This window comes from Symphalangus syndactylus, chromosome X (genome assembly GCF_028878055.3).
Source record: "Symphalangus syndactylus isolate Jambi chromosome X, NHGRI_mSymSyn1-v2.1_pri, whole genome shotgun sequence".
NCBI classification, from domain to species: Eukaryota; Metazoa; Chordata; class Mammalia; order Primates; family Hylobatidae; genus Symphalangus; species Symphalangus syndactylus.
The window spans coordinates 76,108,650-76,125,630 of record NC_072447.2 but is presented as its reverse complement, the minus strand read 5'-3'; the positions used below and the strand labels follow the sequence as shown (position 1 = coordinate 76,125,630).

The 16,981-nt window shown below is 44.4% G+C and overlaps 1 protein-coding gene across 2 annotated transcripts in view; it reads left to right on the top strand.

Annotated features, from left to right (window-relative positions):
• The first annotated feature begins 364 nt into the window (after nt 1-364).
• The window catches only part of OPHN1 (oligophrenin 1), a 383,582-nt gene continuing 366,965 nt past the window's right edge, over nt 365-16,981 (top strand). The window contains exons 1-2 of one of the 2 annotated variants that reach the window (XM_055266931.2): nt 365-718; nt 862-1,019. In XM_055266931.2, coding sequence (XP_055122906.1) covers nt 866-1,019 — 154 coding nt within the window. In that variant the 5' untranslated portion in view covers nt 365-718; nt 862-865. The remainder of the gene's footprint in view (nt 719-861; nt 1,020-16,981) is intronic. The other variant, XM_055266932.2, reaches the window with a different exon arrangement.

The following is a 16,981-nucleotide window of genomic DNA, read 5'->3' as shown; positions in this document are numbered from 1 at the left end:
CCGCCACGCTTTCCAGCTGGAGTCCTAGGGCGCTGACTGCTCCCCAGTTTCCGTAGGGAAGCGCTGGGCCACCGCGGCTATTGTGCGTCGCGCTCTCGCCCTCCTCTTCCCGCTGCAGTGTCTATGGAGCGAGGCTACGTTTCATTGCCGCCCCGGCTTAACCCTTCCGGCGCCTAATAGGACGGCCGGCCGGCCGGCTCCCTTGCGCCAGGAAGAAGTCTTAGCAGCCAGCGGGCCCTGGTCAGGAAACTCTAAGGTACAAGGAAAACAGCTGAGGAAGGAACCAGAGCGCTCCGGTTTGGTTCTCGGGCTTCGCTGGGGCGGGGCGCAGGCGTTGGCTTTAAGAAAGGGGAGGGGACAGTGCAATCCGGGTTGCCCGCGGAGTTCGGCGAAGGAAGTCTTCCGCTCGCTCGGGAGCGAGGATCCTGTAGAGAGGCTGTTCCCAGCTCCAGCTCTAACCTCGCCTACACCCTGGGCGGGCCCAAGTGTCACGTTTGCAATTGCTCAGGAAGGATCCGGCCCGTCTCCGGAGGCAAGTCGAGCTGCGGTTTTTGCTGCTTATCTGGGGAGGCGATGCCTAAGGGGCATGCTGCTTGCTAGGCAGCACCCTTCCGGGATCCGACTGCGATAGTTAGCTCTCCCTGGCCCTGAAGCCATCGCCGGGCGCCTGTTCTCTGTCCGGACCAGCCAGCGCTCCCCAGGAGTCTCATTGAAACAGGTACCTGTCCTCCAAAGGGACGGAGGCTACGAGCTTCCTTAAGCAGGTCGCGCGCTCAGTCCGTCCCCTCTACTTCCTCTACTGTGCCATTGATGCTCTCGGTCTTTGTGTCTTCCCTCTTTCCCCCTACTCCCGGCCATCAGAGCCATGGGTCATCCCCCGCTGGAGTTCAGCGACTGCTACCTGGACAGCCCCGATTTCCGCGAGAGGCTCAAGTGTTATGAGCAGGAACTGGAGAGGACCAACAAATTCATCAAAGACGTAATCAAAGACGGCAACGCGCTTATCAGCGCTATGAGAAGTAAGTGCAAGGCTTCGATGAGCTGTTTCTCTGAGCTGATATGTCTGGCCTTTAAGCCTTCCCACACCACCAGGGGAAGGGAGATTGCAGGGTGACTCCCAGCCCAGATCTCTGAGGCGAATGGGTTTCCCACACTTGGGGAGTGGAGATAGTAGAAGTGGAAAGTGGTGGATACAACCAGAACTTTGGGCCTTTCCCTTTAGTGGTTTTGACCTTGTAAGACATGATCTGTAGCTGTGCCAGGGACCCTCTTGCTCAGCAATTACCCTTACTTGGCAGATGATTGTTCTTAAGGGACAATCTGCCGTACTGTTAGACATATTCAGCACCCCTGTCTGGGGCAAAGTGACATCCAAGCTGACCAAGGAACTGCCCCAGCACCTCCTAAACAATTGGGGATTAAGGTCAGCAGCTTGAATAATAATTTTGTCCTGGTCTCTGGTTGCTACAGGTAAGTGTGGGGGGGCGGGGGCAGTAAAAAATTCGCCATGACAAGTTATTTTTTAAGGAAAGCACCTTTGCCCAGTGAATTATTTTCTTTATCACACTGAGCTATGGTTTAGGTCAAGGTTAGTCTAAGTTCAGGATTATTGGATGGCTTCACATGCCACTGAATTCTGCTTGAGTGTGGAACAAAGAGCTGCCTACTTACTCCCTGCTACAAGGGGCCCAGCCCCCAGGGAGTAAAATAGGGATAGGGTTGGGGGCTGCTGGGCTGAAGGAACTTCACCTAGCTTGGCTTTTCCAGTGCTCACAGCTGACTCAGCTGTGGGAAGCTCTCTCCTTCCCCCATTGTGTGTGGAAGTTTTCTTTCTGCTGGTTGGCAAGAGGCTTGGAGTAAAAGAAAGAATAATAAACATCCCCAACGAGAGTGCAGGCAAGCCAACCCTTTATGCCAAAGCATATACCCAGAAGAATGGAGGGTAATGATTGGGTGGAGTGATAATTAATTTTTTCTCTTGGCTGAAAGATGATTGTGAAAAATAAAGTCAGAGTCATTGGCGAGTATGTCCTATATGGTTATAACTTTGTTTTGAGTGAATTTATCACCAAATACAGGGTCTAGGACCAGTGTGGCAACCTTCTTAGGCGGATGCAGTCAACCAAGAGCAGGGAGAAAGAAAGATTTGAAAGTGGTAGTGCGAGGCCGGGCGAGGTGGCTCATGCCTGTAATCCCAGCACTTTGGGAGGCCGAGGCTGGTGGATCACCTGAGTTCAGGAGTTCGAGACCAGCCTGGCTAACATGGTGAAACCCTGTCTCTACTAAAAATACAAAAAAAAAATAATTAGCTGGGCATGGTGGCAGGCACCTGTAATTCCAGCTACTCAGGAGGCTGAGGCAGGAGAATCACTTGAACCCAGGAGGTGGAGGTTGCAGTGAGCCGAGACCGTGCCATTGCACTACAGCCTGGGCAACAAGAGTGAAACTCCATCTCAAAAAAAGAAAAGAAAGTGGTAGTGTGTTGGTAACTGCTGCCAGCTGGTATTTCTTGTGCAGCCCTTCTGATTTGCCCTGTGGAGTCTGTGCTTTTCCTGCACATGCTCTCTGCCCACTTTTGGTCAGAATATGTACACTGTCGAAGTTCCTGCAGGTCATTTGATTGTGTTTGATCTTTTAATGGTTTGTCTTATTGTGGCTTGACCAAGAGTAAACTCCTAGTAGTATCTGAAATGCTGATCCTTAAGAGGTTAAGGATATATGCAGGTTGTGCTACATAAGTAGAAAGGTGAGAGTTCACGGAAAGGAAAAGGAGGAATGTTTCAGCTTTGTTTTGTTTTGTTTACATATTACAGTAAACCGCTTGGTGCTGTATCCACAGTAAAACGAATCTCATCATAAGCCCTAGGAACGGAATGGCTTTGTGAAGTGGATGGTAACTAAAAGCATGCTAAAAATCACCAGCTAAGGCATATCAGAGAGATTAAGATTTGTAAGAAAAAAAGCAGTTCAATAAAACATGGTGGAAGGGCAAAAGTTTCATAAGCTAGGGGCAAGTAAAGGTTTTTATTCTTTCCTTTTCTTTCTTTTTTTTCTTCGATTTTTGTTTTCGAAACGAAGTCTCGCTTTGTCGCCCAGGCTGGAGTGCAGTGGCATGATCTCAGCTCCCTGCAGCCTGGATCTCCTGGGTTCAAACAATCCTTCTGCCTCATCCTCCCCAGTAGCTAGGACTATAGGCATGTGCCACTGCGCCCGGCTAATTTTTGTATTTTTTGGTAGAGACGGGGTTTCACCACGTTAGCCAGGCTGGTCTTGAACTCCTGACCTCAGGTAATCCACCCACCTTGGCCTCCCAAAGTGCTGGGATTGCAGGGATGAGCCACCGTGCCCGGCCTCTTTCCTTCTTTTCTAAGACTCAAAGTGGTAAGAGTCAACAATTAAGCAGATCTAAAATTTTGCATATGAGCAGAAGATCCAAGAGATATTCTAGATCAGGGGCTCCTTGAAATTTGTGGTAGTTTTCTGTTTCTGAGTATACACAGAAAGCCAAAAATAGGACAGGTAGAAAATAAAACCCAGCAGCTAACCCATTCTCCATTTCTTTCCATTCAATTGCATGGATTCTAAAAGTCTGATTAGCTAGAGGCAAAGGTAGGATGTTTCCTACTGTCTTGACCACAGTGATGTTTATACTCCCACTCTCCTTCCTCACACTGTGCCAGCGGAGAGACTTTCTGAAAGTAGGTAGGGTGGAAGCAAAACAAAGTTATGTTCTTGCTCTGTGTTGAGGAAAAAGGAAAAAGGAACATTGGAATTGGAGTTAGAAGACCAGGATTATGTTCTTGGCTTCTCCATCTTGGGATCTAACACAAATCACTTTTTTTTTTTTCGAGACAGAGTCTTGCGTTGTCACCCAGGCTAGAGTGCAGTGGCATGATTGCGGTTCACTACAGCCATCGCCCCTTGGGTTCAAGTGATCCTCGTGTCTTAGCCTCCTGAGTAGCTGGGACTACAGGCACATACCACCAGATCTGGCTAGTTTTTGTATTTTTAATAGAGATGGGTTTCACCGTATTGGCCAGGCTGGTATCGAACTCATGGCCTCAGGTGATCCACCCACCTTGGCCTCCCAAAGTGCTGAGATTACAGGCATGAGCCACTGCACTTGGTCCCACAAATCACTTTTCATTTTTCTTGTTTTAGAGACAGGGTCTTGCTTTGTTGCCCAGGCTGGAGTACAGTGGCACAATCATAGCTCACTGTCACCTCTAATTCCTGGGCTCAAGTGATCCTCCCACCTCAGTCTCCCCAGTAGCTGGACTACAAGTACACACCACCATGCCTGGCTAATTTTTAATTTTTTTTAGAAACTGGGTCTCCCTGATCTCGCCCAGGCTGATCTGGAATTCCTGGGCTCAAGCAAGCCTCCCACCACGGCCTCTCAAAGTGTTGGGATTATAGGCGTGAGTCACCACACCCAGCCAAATCACTTTTTTTTGGAGGCAGAGTCTTGCTCTGTTGCCCGAGCTGGAGTGGAGTGGCATGATCTCAGCTCACTACAACCTCCGCCTCCCAGTTTTAAGCAATTCTTGTGCCTCAGCCTCCTGAGTAGCTGGGATTATAGGCGCCCACCACCATGCCCAGCTAAATTTTGTATTTTTTTTGGTAGAGACGGGGTTTTGTCTTGTTGCCCAGGCTGGTCTTGAACTCCTGAGCTCAGGCAATCCGCCCCCCTCGGCCTCCCAAAGTGCAAGAATTACAGGCATGAGCCACCGTGCCTGGCCCCAAATCACTTTTACTTCATCTGTAAAATCGGGGTAATTATACCTACCTCCCAAGATTGTTGTGAGGCTCAAAGGAATTAATGGATTATGAAAATGATCTATAAATGGAAATGGCTAAACAAAGTTGTTGATAATACATCTTCAGATTCTTAATATATCTGTTGGTGAATGTGTCATTTTCTGTAGGTTTCTGAAGGGAAATGCATAAGCAGAAGTAGTTGGAACTCCTCTTGCTTAAATGATCTCTTCATAATTGTTGAAGTGCAAGGTGATTATAACTTAAATTAATGGAAAATAAAAATACCATCCCTCTGAAAGGTGACTATATTGCCAACTTTTCTGTTTGTCCTTTATTTTTATGTTGGCAGCTTCAGTCCCCAATGTTGTTTGAATATTTGCTAAGCACTGAGGCTAGGTGTTATTCAGAACAAGTGATGTGGCCCCTGCTTATATCACAAAGCAGCACGACACATCTAATAAGTGTTATATATAGTTAGCGAATGCATACTATTCATTCAATACATACTTGGACACATACCGTGTTCAAGCCATTGTTCTTGGAGCTGTCAGGCATACAGAGTGAGTCACAGATGGATACTGCTTTCAAGAGGTTCTTTGGCTGGTGGGAGAGACAAGACATGGGTAGAAATGAGTGTCATATAAGGTAGTAGATACAGATGAGAGCCATAAAAGTGGGAACAGGTGGACCTGATGATCTATGACATGAGAGGGAAAGCTGATTTCCCAGTGGGAGCACAAGGGAGAAGCCAAGGAGGAAGCACCATCAGAGTTGGGTAGAATTAATAACACTATCACTTGTTTAGCTGTTCCCATGTGCCAGGCATTACATCGTGTAACAGATTTTTGAGATAAGGATTATTCCATTTTTTAGATGAGGAAACTGAAGTTCAGATGAGTTAAGTAACTTTCTCAACTAGTAAGGGCAAGAGTCTGAATTAGAACCTAGACCTGACTGTAAAGGCCCTGCTTATCCTACTGCATGACACTATTCAGGACAGGGCATTTCATGTAGTGGGAGTGACACAGAATATAAAGGGGACAGCAAATAATTTGAGTCATCTGGGGTATAGGCAACAGAAAGGGAGGTTTGGGCTCCTGAGGAGCTGGATTACAGGTACACGCCACCATGCCCAGCTAATTTTTGTATTTTTAGTAGAGACAGGATTTCACCATGTTGGCCAGGCTGCTCTCGAACTCCTGGCCTCAAGTGATCCACCAGCCTCAGCCTCCCCAAAGTGCTGGGATTACAGGCGTGAGCCACCACGCCCAGCCTACATTCTTATTTAAAAAAAAAAAAAATTGTGCTAGCTAAATAAAACATTTTCATAGGCCAGATTCAATCACGTTGCAACCCCTGAGCTGGACGATATAGCTCTACAAGTCTGACTCTTTGACTCTAATGGGCTAGGAAAATGGAGGTGACAGTCTTCAGATAGGGGCTTTCCTGGGGAAGCAGCAATGGATACTCTTTGCAAATGAGCAGACGTGAAATGATGGTATAATGGGACAAAACCCTGGACATGGCATCTAGATACCTGAGTAAGGTGCTGGTTCTGTTACTAATGGGATCTGTGACCTTGATAAGCAATTTCACTGGGACCCCAGGGTCTGTGGCTTTACAAAGATGGGGCTGGGGTGGGAGGTTTATAAACCCACTTTGACCTCTAACATTCTGTGACTTACTATGTTTTGCATGGCATATTGTAGTTTCACGATTTGAGAAAGGAATGACTAACCCAATTACAGGACCTTATTTTACACTTACATAAAATTTCACATTATTTAATATAAATGACAGTATTTAATTTAACAAAAAATTAAAACAGAATTTTTTGTTGTTGTTGTTGTTTTTTGAGACAGAGTTCACTGTGTTGCCCAGGCTGGAGTGCAGTGGCGCGTTCTCGGCTTACTGCAACCTCTGCCTCCGGGGTTCAAGTGATTCTCATGCCTCAGCCTCTCAAGTAGCTGGGACTACAGGCGCATGCCACCATGCCCATGCTAAGTTTTGTAATTTTTTTTTTTTTTTTTTTTTTTTTTTTTTTTTAGTAGAAATGGGGTTTCACCATGCTGTCCAGGCTGGTCTCGAACTCTTGACCTCAAGTGACCTGCCTGCCTCAGCCTCCCAAAGTGCTGTGATTACAGGCATGAGCCGCTGTGCCTGGCCTAAAAGAGCATTTCTAAATACCCTTTTCCAAACCAAGGATAATGTGCTTTATAAGTTATGTTTTTGTTTTTGTTTTTAAGAGTCAGAGTCTTACTCTGTCACCCAGAGTGACATACTTTTAAGTACAGTGGCACCATCATGGCTCACTGCAACTTCGAACTCCTGGGCTCAGAGGATCTTCTGGACTCAGCCTTCTGAGTAGCTGGGACTACAAGCACACACTACCAATCTTAGCTAACTAATTTTTTTTTTTTTTTTTTTTTTTGGAGAGATGGGGTCCTGCCATATTGCTCAGGTTGGTCTTGAACTCCTGGGCTCAAATGATTTTTCCGCCTCAGTCTCCCAAAGTGTTGGCATTATAGGTGTGAGCCATCACGCCCAGCCACTGTGTATGTTTATATATATATATATATATATATATATATAAAACAGATGTCAGAAAAGAAATATATCACTAAACCCACATATGTACGTGCACAACCACACATACATAGGCTCTCTTGGACTAATGAAAACTCATGTTTTTTTTGTTGTTGTTGAGACAGAGTCTTAGTCACCCAGGCTGGAGTGCAGTGGCGCCATCTTGGCTCACTGCAACCTCCACCTCCTGGGTTCAAGCGATTCTGGTGCCTCAGCCTCCCAAGTAGCTGGAATTACAGGCATGCGCTACCACGCCCAGCTAATATTTGTATTTTTAGTAGAGACGGGGTTTTACCATGTTGGCCAGGCTGGTCTTGAACTCCTGACCTCAAGTGATCCACCCACCTCGGCCTCCCAAAGTGCTGGGATTACAGGCATGAGACACTGTGCCCAGCTGAAAACTTATGTTTTAAAAGAATCCAGGGTCGGGCTTGGTGGCTCACGCCTATAATCCCAGCACTTTTGGAAGCTGAGGCGGGCGGGTCGTTTCAGTCTAGGAGTTTGAGACCAGCTTGTGTAACATGGCGAAACCTCGTCTCTACAAAAAATATGAAAAATTAGCTGGGCATGGTGGTGCGTGCCTGTAGTCCCAGCTACTCAGGGGGCTGAGGTGGGAGGATTGCTTGAGCCCTGGAGGCAGAGAGATTACAGTGAGCAGAGATCACTCCACTGCACTCCAGCCCGGGCTACAGAGTGAGACCCTGTCTCCCTCTCTTAAAGAAAAAAAAAAAAAAAAAAGAATCCAGTCCAGGAACATTGGCTCAAGCCTATCTCAAAAAAAAAAAAAAAAAAAATCCAAAAGATGCATTCGGTACTCTAAATGTACATAAAATTGATAAAGTAGAAATAATAGAATTCTATAGTTTTAATAACTCAATCTTAATTTTTTTAAAAAGGTCACTTTCTTACATTCTATGCTTTTAAAGTTAGAGTTTTAGATGTTTACATTAAGGTCACCTTTTGGGGTACCTTTGCAGCTTTCACTTTGGCAACCGGGGCATCTATCTGGTGAGTGATTGCTTTCCTGGAAGGATGGGTTGATTCCAATTCTGCCACTAGCTAGCTATATGACTTTAAACATGTCTTTAGTTTTGTCGGTCTCAGTTTTCCCATTTTATAAAATTAGAGGCTTGGTCAATAATATTTACGGTTCCTTCTGGTTTTATTATTTTATTTTCTGGCTACCACCATGCTAGTCAAATAGTCAAACAATGTGAATTGATTCTATCATAAACTTCAGGAGCCAATTCATCTTCACTCTGGGAGAATAGGCAAAGGGAAAATCCAAGTAGTATGTCCAGCATGAGTAGATGACTTGCTGACGTACTTGACTATCCTCTCATTGAATGCTTCTTGGTAGGTCTCTACCTGATTCCCTTCAGTTCTGTTCTGAATAGCTCTATACTGAGGGACCCCAAAGCTTTTAATCCCTTTGGGATGGGTGTAGTGCCATGGTGTGCGGGAGGAGTTGGTGATTTAATATGCATTCTCGCTCAGCAGGTATCTTGTCATTATCCCAGTGATATTTAATCAGTGCCTCTGAGCACATGGAGTTATTTTACATCTTCTCCACAGTAACTCAGATCAATATAATGGGTATGTCATTTGGTACTGCTGTTAGTATTAATAGATGTGAAGCAATGTTAAATGGAATTTGACAGAGGTGATATATTGCCATATTCATTGGAGGTCCTCAGAAGACCAGATTCCAAAGTAGATGGACTGTGGGTGCTGTGGGAACTAGGGTTGAAAAGTGAACCAAGCCAACCTTTCAGTGTGTCCATTTATAAGAAACTATTCTTATTTGGGGGTAGAGGATGGTGCCAGGGTGGGGTAGGGAAGATTCTAGCTTGACTTGCCTGTTAAAAAAAGTTTTCCAATCAGACTCTAGAGTGATGAAGGAACTTTACCTTTCAGCCTCATTTTTATAGCCTTATTTTTTTTCAAGCATAGCCAAACCTTTTGTTTAATCTGGCATCTGTTTCTCTAATCAGTTACTACAGAAATTTCCTAAAAGCCTATGAGGATCTGGAAAGTTACACACTTTTCCATGGGAGTATCCTGGAAATCTTGAGCTGATTTTATTTTCTAGTGGGGTGGAAGGCCCTCATGATCCTTTACCAGGCTTGTATCAAGTGCTAAACCTTGGGCAATGTAAAGGCAATTCAGTTTAATTCAAGAAGGTTTTACTAAGCACCTACTATGTGTCAGGTACTGTCCTGGAAACTGGGGATACAGTGGTGAATGAGAATACTATAGGCTCTGCCCTTTTGGAACATATGTTAAATATAAAATTACCCTCTTAAATAATTAATTACAATTGTGAGAAGAGCATGAAGAGGAAATTCAGCGTGTGATTTTTTTATTTTTATTTATTTATTTATTTTGAGATGGAATCTCGCTCTGTTGCCCAGGCTGAAGTGCAGTGGCATGATCTTGGCTCACTGCAACCTCCACCTCCCAGGTTCAAACGATTCTCCTGCCTCAGCCTCCCGAGTAGCTCGGATTATAGGTGTCTGCCACCACGCCCAGCTAATTTTTGTATTTTCAGTAGAAACAGGGTTTCACCATGTTGGCCAGACTGGTGTCGAACTCCTGACCTCAGGTGATCAGCCCACCTCGGCCTCTGAAAGTGCTGGAATTACAGGCATGAGCCACCGTGACTGGCCCATAGTAGAATTATTTATAATGGCCAAAAAGTGGAAACAACCTCTAAATGTCCATCAACTGAAAAATGGATAAATAAAAGGTAGTATAGTCATACAATGGAATAGTATTTGGCAATAAAAAGTAATGAAGTACTGATACATGGTACAATAAAGATGAACTTTGAAAACCTTAGGATAAGTGAGAAAAGTGTTATAAATGACTACCTATTGTTCATGATTCCTTTCATATGAAATGTCCAGATAAGCAGATCTATTAGAGAGAGCATCAGGTTAGTGATTACTAAGCTGGAGGGTTGGAATGTATTGGGACTGCTAATGGGTAAAGGGTTTCTCTTTGGGGTCATGAACATTTTTTAAGATTGGATTGCAGTGATGGTTGTACAAATCTGTGAGCCATTTTATGGTGTGTGAGTCGTATCTCAGAGCTGTTTGAAAAAAAAAAAAAACATTGTGTTTGGAGAAACAGGTGACAGGCGCTTGTCTTATATACCTACATCTTCCTTTAGCTCTAGCACTATCTTATAGAACATCAGACCTGGAAGGTTGTTTAGAGAGCTACACATCTACGGCCAGGCGCGGTGGCTCATGCCTGTAATCCCAGCACTTTGGGAGGCCGAGGCGGGCGGATCACGAGGTTAGGAGATTGAGACCATCCTGGCTAACACGGCAAAACCCTGTCTCTACTAAAAATACAAAATATTAGCCGGGCGTGGTGGCGGGTGCCTGTAGTCCCAGCTACTCAGGAGGCTGAGGCAGAAGAATGGAGCGAACCCAGGAGGTGGAGCTTGCAGTGAGCCAAGATCGAGCCACTACACTCCAACCTGGGCGACACAGCGAGACTCCGTCTCAAAAAAAGAAAAAAAAAAGCTACACATCTACTCCACTGGGTTTATATGTAGGGAAAAGAATGTCAAGACAGAGAATTAATTCTCCAGAGACCTAGAGCTAGAGTCGGAATTGTGACTAGAATCAGATTTCCTGGTTTCCCTTTCCAAGGCCTTGTCTTTTTTTTCTTTTCTTTTCTTTTTTCTTTTCTTTTCTCTTTTCCTTTCCTTTCCTCTTTCTTTCTTTCTTTCCCTCCCTCCCTCCCTCCCTCTCTTTCTTTCTTTCTTTCCCTCCCTCCCTCCCTCCCTCTCTTTCTTTCTTTCCCTCCCTCCCTCCCTCCCTCTCTCTCTCTCTCTCTCTTTCTTTCTTTTCTTTCTTTCTTTCTTTCTTTCTTTCTTTCTTTCTTTCTTTCTTTCTTTCTTTCTTTCTTCCCTTTCCTTTTTCTTTCCTCCCTCCTTCCTTCCTTCCTTCCTTCCTTTCTTTCTTTCTTTCATTTTCTTTTTCTTTCTTTCTTCCTTCTTTCTTTCCTCCCTCCCTCTCTCCCTTCCTCCTTTTTCTTTCTTTCTTTCTTTCTTTCTTTCTTTCTTTCTTTCTTTCTTTCTTTCTTTCTTTCTTTCTTTCTTTCTTTCTTCTCTTTCTTTTTTCTTTCTCTCCCTCTCTCTCTCTTTCTGTCTTTCCTCATTGCAACCTTGAATCCCAACCCCAAGCGATACTCCCACCTCAGCCTCCCAAGTAGCTGGGGACCACAGGCACGTGCCACCATGCCTGGCTAATTTTTAAATTTTTTGTAGCGATGGGATTTTGTTGTGCTGTTGCCCAGGATGCTCTCAAACTCCTGGGCTCAAGCGATCCTCCCACTTCAGCCTCCCAAAGTGCTGGGTCCAAGGCTCTTTCTGCAAGCAGGTAGCCTGCATTTCAACTGTCTTGATGTTCTTTATTGGGGCTAGGGGTGCTTTTGTTTGAAATGACCCAGCTGGCAGCAAAAATTGCATTAGTGGAAGGTTTCTTTTCAGTATTTCCTCCCCATTAGGGTTAGGATCAGGTGATTTCCCTGTTGAGCAATCTAGCTCAGTTTAATTAGGGTCTGGTTGTGTTCTGTTTCCTTTGTCATAGAATAATGGCAATACATCTTGGTGGTATGACACCTGTCCTCTTTGTTTTCTGCTCCAAGAGCCTACACCAGCTGGTTGAGCAGTTCCCAAAGTCTCCCCTCTTCTCTGCTCATCTGTCGACCTCTTAGGGCAAACACAGCTGCTTTTCATGTAGTGAGTAGTATATATTGGGAAACGTGTGGCATTACTAACGAGTGACAAAGTCCTTCCCCATATTATTTTTATCCTAAGGCAGCTTGGAATTTTTCACAAGTGGTGAGCAGTAAGTCCACACTATAGTGCCATATGAGGAATTCCAAAGCATTTCTTTACAAAAGGTTTTCATTAAGGACTTCCCGGAAGCAGGAGGGCCACACTTCAACTTCCAACTCTTTCCAGAGCCAGGCTGTCATGGAAAAGCTTTTCACTGTGATTGGAAAAATATATATTACGTATGTGGCAATTGACAGCTGGAGACTAATCTTGAATTCATCCATCCTGAATTCATTAGGTGGGAGGAGGAGAGTGGGTAATAAGGCATTGAGGTGTTTCATAGCTGCCCCTTGCAACTTTTGTTGAGTGCAGAAAAAAAACAAAAAACAAACCTGGAGCATTGTAAAGAAAATGCCTTTGCCACCATCATCACTATGCTGAATTTCTTGTGCTCTAAAACATGGGAAATATTGATTTTTTTTCCCTGTTTGGTTGATGTGGAGAGGTTTGTCTTCTAGAATCCATGACCAGTGTTTGAGGGATTATGGGGATGATTGTTCTGTAATGGCATTAAATGGGAAAGCTAGGGGTACCAGTGTGCTAATTGGGTAACAACTCAGCCAAGGATTGGATAACAATGAAAGCAGAGTAGAAGGGGAGGGAAAGCTGGGGCTTCTTGGAATTTTGTTTGCTTTTGCTTTGTGAAGAGCAGATGCTATTTGTATTTAACAATTTCCTTTTCTTTTGACTAATCGGCAGTATCTTGCTGGAATTGGACTCAGAGTTCGAGGGGCCTTTTGAACATTTCATTTAATGCCTTCATATTTCAGATGAGGAAACCGAAGCCTATGAGGGGTGTTCCTTGCCCAAGGTCACAGAGCCGGTTAGTCACAAAATCAGTACTGAAACCAATAATCGGTCCTACTGTGCTTCATGAAAACAGTTTCTACCCCTTCAGGAACCTCTCTTTGCTGAGACTGTGATTTTTTTTTTTCTGTTGAGAATCACTTTCAGCTTGTGAAAGAAAGAAAAGAGTTGTTTTTTCTTCAATGCCTCTTGCCAAGAATGCACGTTCAGTGTCAGCCTGAAGGCAGCCAAGCATTTTACAGACCTGCAGGAATGAAGTAGGGGAAGGTACAGGGAGTCTGAAGTTACTTCTGGAGTTTTTCTGGTTAGCCTTTGCCTAGTAGGAGCTTGATAAAAATAGAAGATCAAGAGACAGACCTTCTATAATAGATCTTTCCCCCAAATATGTGAAATCTAGAGAATCCATTTATGAATGAGGAAGAAGCAACTCTAATACAAATTGAGTTGGGTTTTAGGATGTGGATATATAGGTAGATGTCGCAAAGCTCTTTACAGTATACCAGGCACTTTAACATACATTCTATAACTAAACAGGGAAGAAATGTGTTAAATTACTTCCAATTTATAGATGAGGAAACTAAGATTTAGAGAACCTAAGTACTTCCCTAAGATTGCATAGCTAGTCAGTAATTGAGCCAAGACTTAGATTTTCTGTGTATTCTTTCCATGGTTCCCCATTGTTTTTATTCCCTTTAGTGATGAAAGAAAATATAAGTGCTGTACAGAAGAATACATAGTTCAGAAAGTAGAAGTGTCAAGAAGACATCTGGGGCCTTCTGTAGAGAAACGGAAGTAGCCGTCAGTACACATACCCATAGGAAGTGGCCATTAGAAAAGGTTTGAAAGCTGGAGAACAGCATTAGAGAAGTGGGTAGCTGACAGGGCTGAGACACCTGAGCTTGTGGTAAGAATTTCTATGTGCTATTCTGTGAAGGCTGCTGAGGAAGATAGTCCAGACCAAGGTAGATGTCTTTAAAGGAGAATTGCCTGAAGCCAGTGAGGTGGTTAAAAAAAACTGGGGAAGATGCATATTGGTGATAAAGGAGGGAGTAACCTTGGGCATTTTTAATTACATCTTTAGGGTGGAAAAAAACTTAAAAATTGTAAAGTAGTGGTGGGGCGCGGTGGCTCACGTCCATAATACCAGCACTTTGGGAGGCCCAGGTGGGGCAGATTGCTGGAGCTCAGTAGTTCGAGACCAGCCTGGCCAACATGGTGAAATCCTGCCTGTACAAAAAATACAAAATTTAGCCAAGTATGGTGGCACTTACCTGTAATCCCAACTACTCAGGAGGCTGAGGTGGGAGGATGGCTTGAGCCCAGGAGGCAGAGGTTGCAGTGAGCTGTGATCACGCCACTGCACTCCAGCCTGGGCGACAGAGCCAGACCCTGTTCCAAAAAATATATATATATATATTTGTTAAGGAGTTAAGAAAGAAGAAAAATAGGATGATATTTTATAGACCACTTGCTTTCGTGTTCTAGAAGTTTCATAGATGGTGCAGACATCATTTAGCCCAAGTGACCTGTGAATGTTGAGTTTGGGGATGATTGTTCTGTAATGGTACCAAATGGGGAAGTGAGGGGTGCCAGTGTGCTAATTGGGTAACAACTTAGCCAGGAATTGGATGGCCACACTGGCAGAGTAGCAGAGGAGAGAAAGGCCAGGTGCAGTGGCTCACGCCCATAATCCCAGCACTTTGGGAGGCCGTGGTGGGCAGATCACTTGAGGTCAGGAGTTCGAGACCAGCCTGGCCAACATGGTGAAACCCCTGTCTCTACTAAAAATACAAAAAAAAATTAGCTGGGCATGGTGGCAGGCACCTGTAATCCCAGCTGCTTCAGAGGCTGAGGCAGGAGAATCGCTTGAACCCGGGAGGCGGAGGTTGCCGTGAGCCGAGATCGCACCACTGCACTCCAGCCTGGGCAACAGAGAAAAACTGCATCTCAAAAAAACAAACAAACAACAACAACAAAAAAAAAATTTTTAAAAAAAAGAAGAAGTGGAGGGAAAGCTGGGGCTTCTATCTTGCTTGGAACCAGTTTCATCCTTAAACAGAGTTGTGTGTTTGTAATGATACCACACATAATAATACTTTGTAAAAATAATCACAGTATAATTTCCTTCTTAGTATTTTTCAGTTCAACAACAGTTTCACCTATGATCTTGATTTGATCTTTACAACAACCCTTTGAACTAATCATGCAGGGCATTATTAGTGCTCTCAGACAGGTGAAGTCACCAGGGGCAGATAATGGTCCCTTGTTTTACAGATGAGGAAATTGAAATTCAGAGAAGTTATTTGCTCAAAATTGTTCCACTAGTGTGTGGCAACTTGGGATTCAAACCCAGATCTTCTGGCTCCTAGAGGTGGAAAATTTTTTACTATATTATGATGTATTATAGAAGAAGGTCAATGGTTATGCAGGGTGGGTTTGGGAAGTCTGCGTCTCTGGGCCTTCCTGTATGGTGTCTTGCCATTGTAGTTACCTGATTCTCCCTGATGTCTGTCCCAGCTGGCCTGGCTTTGCACTCAGCCCTCTCCTGCTCCTTGAGCCTCTCCTCTTAATACCATCTTTGCACACAGCTCAGTCTCTGTAAAACCCTGTCATGTATCCTCCTCGGGGTTGCCTGTGTCTGCCACTATCTCCTTTTCCCTCTAGGACCTGAGGAAGCCCTCTTAGAGACCTTGTGTTATTGTGCTTTGTTTTTAAAATTGCCCTCCTAGACAGCCATCGCTGCTCTAATGATTCACCTTCAAACTGTGATTTCAAGTCTTTTGGATCTTCTTATGCCATGTGTTAGGCAGCCTCTGACATTCAGAGGGGCTCATAAATACAGGTATGCTATGGTAGTCTATTTAGGACCAGTTCTTTTGCCTCCTTCTTACCCATATGCCTTTAATCAGCTTCTGCTCCTCTGGCAATATGGGCATAATTGGCATGTGTTTTCAGCAGAGCTCATTATAGAGATTTCCATTGCAGCAGGCAATTTTGTACAAGCCCCTGTCTGACATTATTACCAAAGCTATTGCCGTTGTTTTGTCAGGTCTAACAAGTCCAGCAAGATCTGGCTGATTGAAGCATTCATTGAATTGGCCACTGGGCAAGGAGGCAGTTGCTTGGCAGTTCTTCTCTTCAGGGAGGGTTTCCTTTTTTAGTAGCAGTCTTACCTCTAAGGAGTCAGCAGCCCCCTTTAGAACTGGCTTTCCTAAAGTGTGCTTCCCCACCCTTCCACCCAGTGGCTTCCAGTTGTTCTGAAAGCTGCTGGTCAACTGTGCCTTTAATGTTTCTAATGGCAGGAGTTAGTAATGTGATGTTTAATAGAAAACATGTGTCATCCTATTGGCACACTAGAGAAGGCAGCTCTGGTCTGTCCATTAAACCAGCAAAGATTTTTGTTTTTTAATGGTGATAAGTAGAAATAAGTAGATTGGATACCCACAGGTATCTTTTACTTTGAAGTCTTTTGTAGCTTCTGCTTTTGAGAATAACTGATGGAGGGAAACTTTTTAGCCTTGCACCTTTGCTTTTTGCTCCTTTCCGGAAGTCCTGGGCAGAAGAGAGAGGGGATAAGGAATAGTCACTTGAGGCTGGGCGTGGTGGCTCACGCCTATAATCTCAGCACTTTGGGAGGCTGAATGGGTGGATCACCTGAGGTCAGGAGTTCCAGACAAGCCTGGGCTACATGGCAAAACTCGTCTCTACTAAAAATACAAAAATTAGCTGGGTGTGGTGGCGTGCGCATGTAATCCCAGCTATTTGGGAGGCTGAGGCAGAATTGCTTGAACCCCAGAGGTGGAAGTTGCAGTGAGCCGAGATCGTGCCACTGCATTGCAGCCTTCATGACAGAGTAAGACTCCATCTCAAAATAAATAAATAAATAAATAAATAAATAATAAAAAGGAATAGTAACTCGATTTCTCAAGGAGCTCTATTTGTAGTAAAGCAGGAGCCAGCATGCAGTGG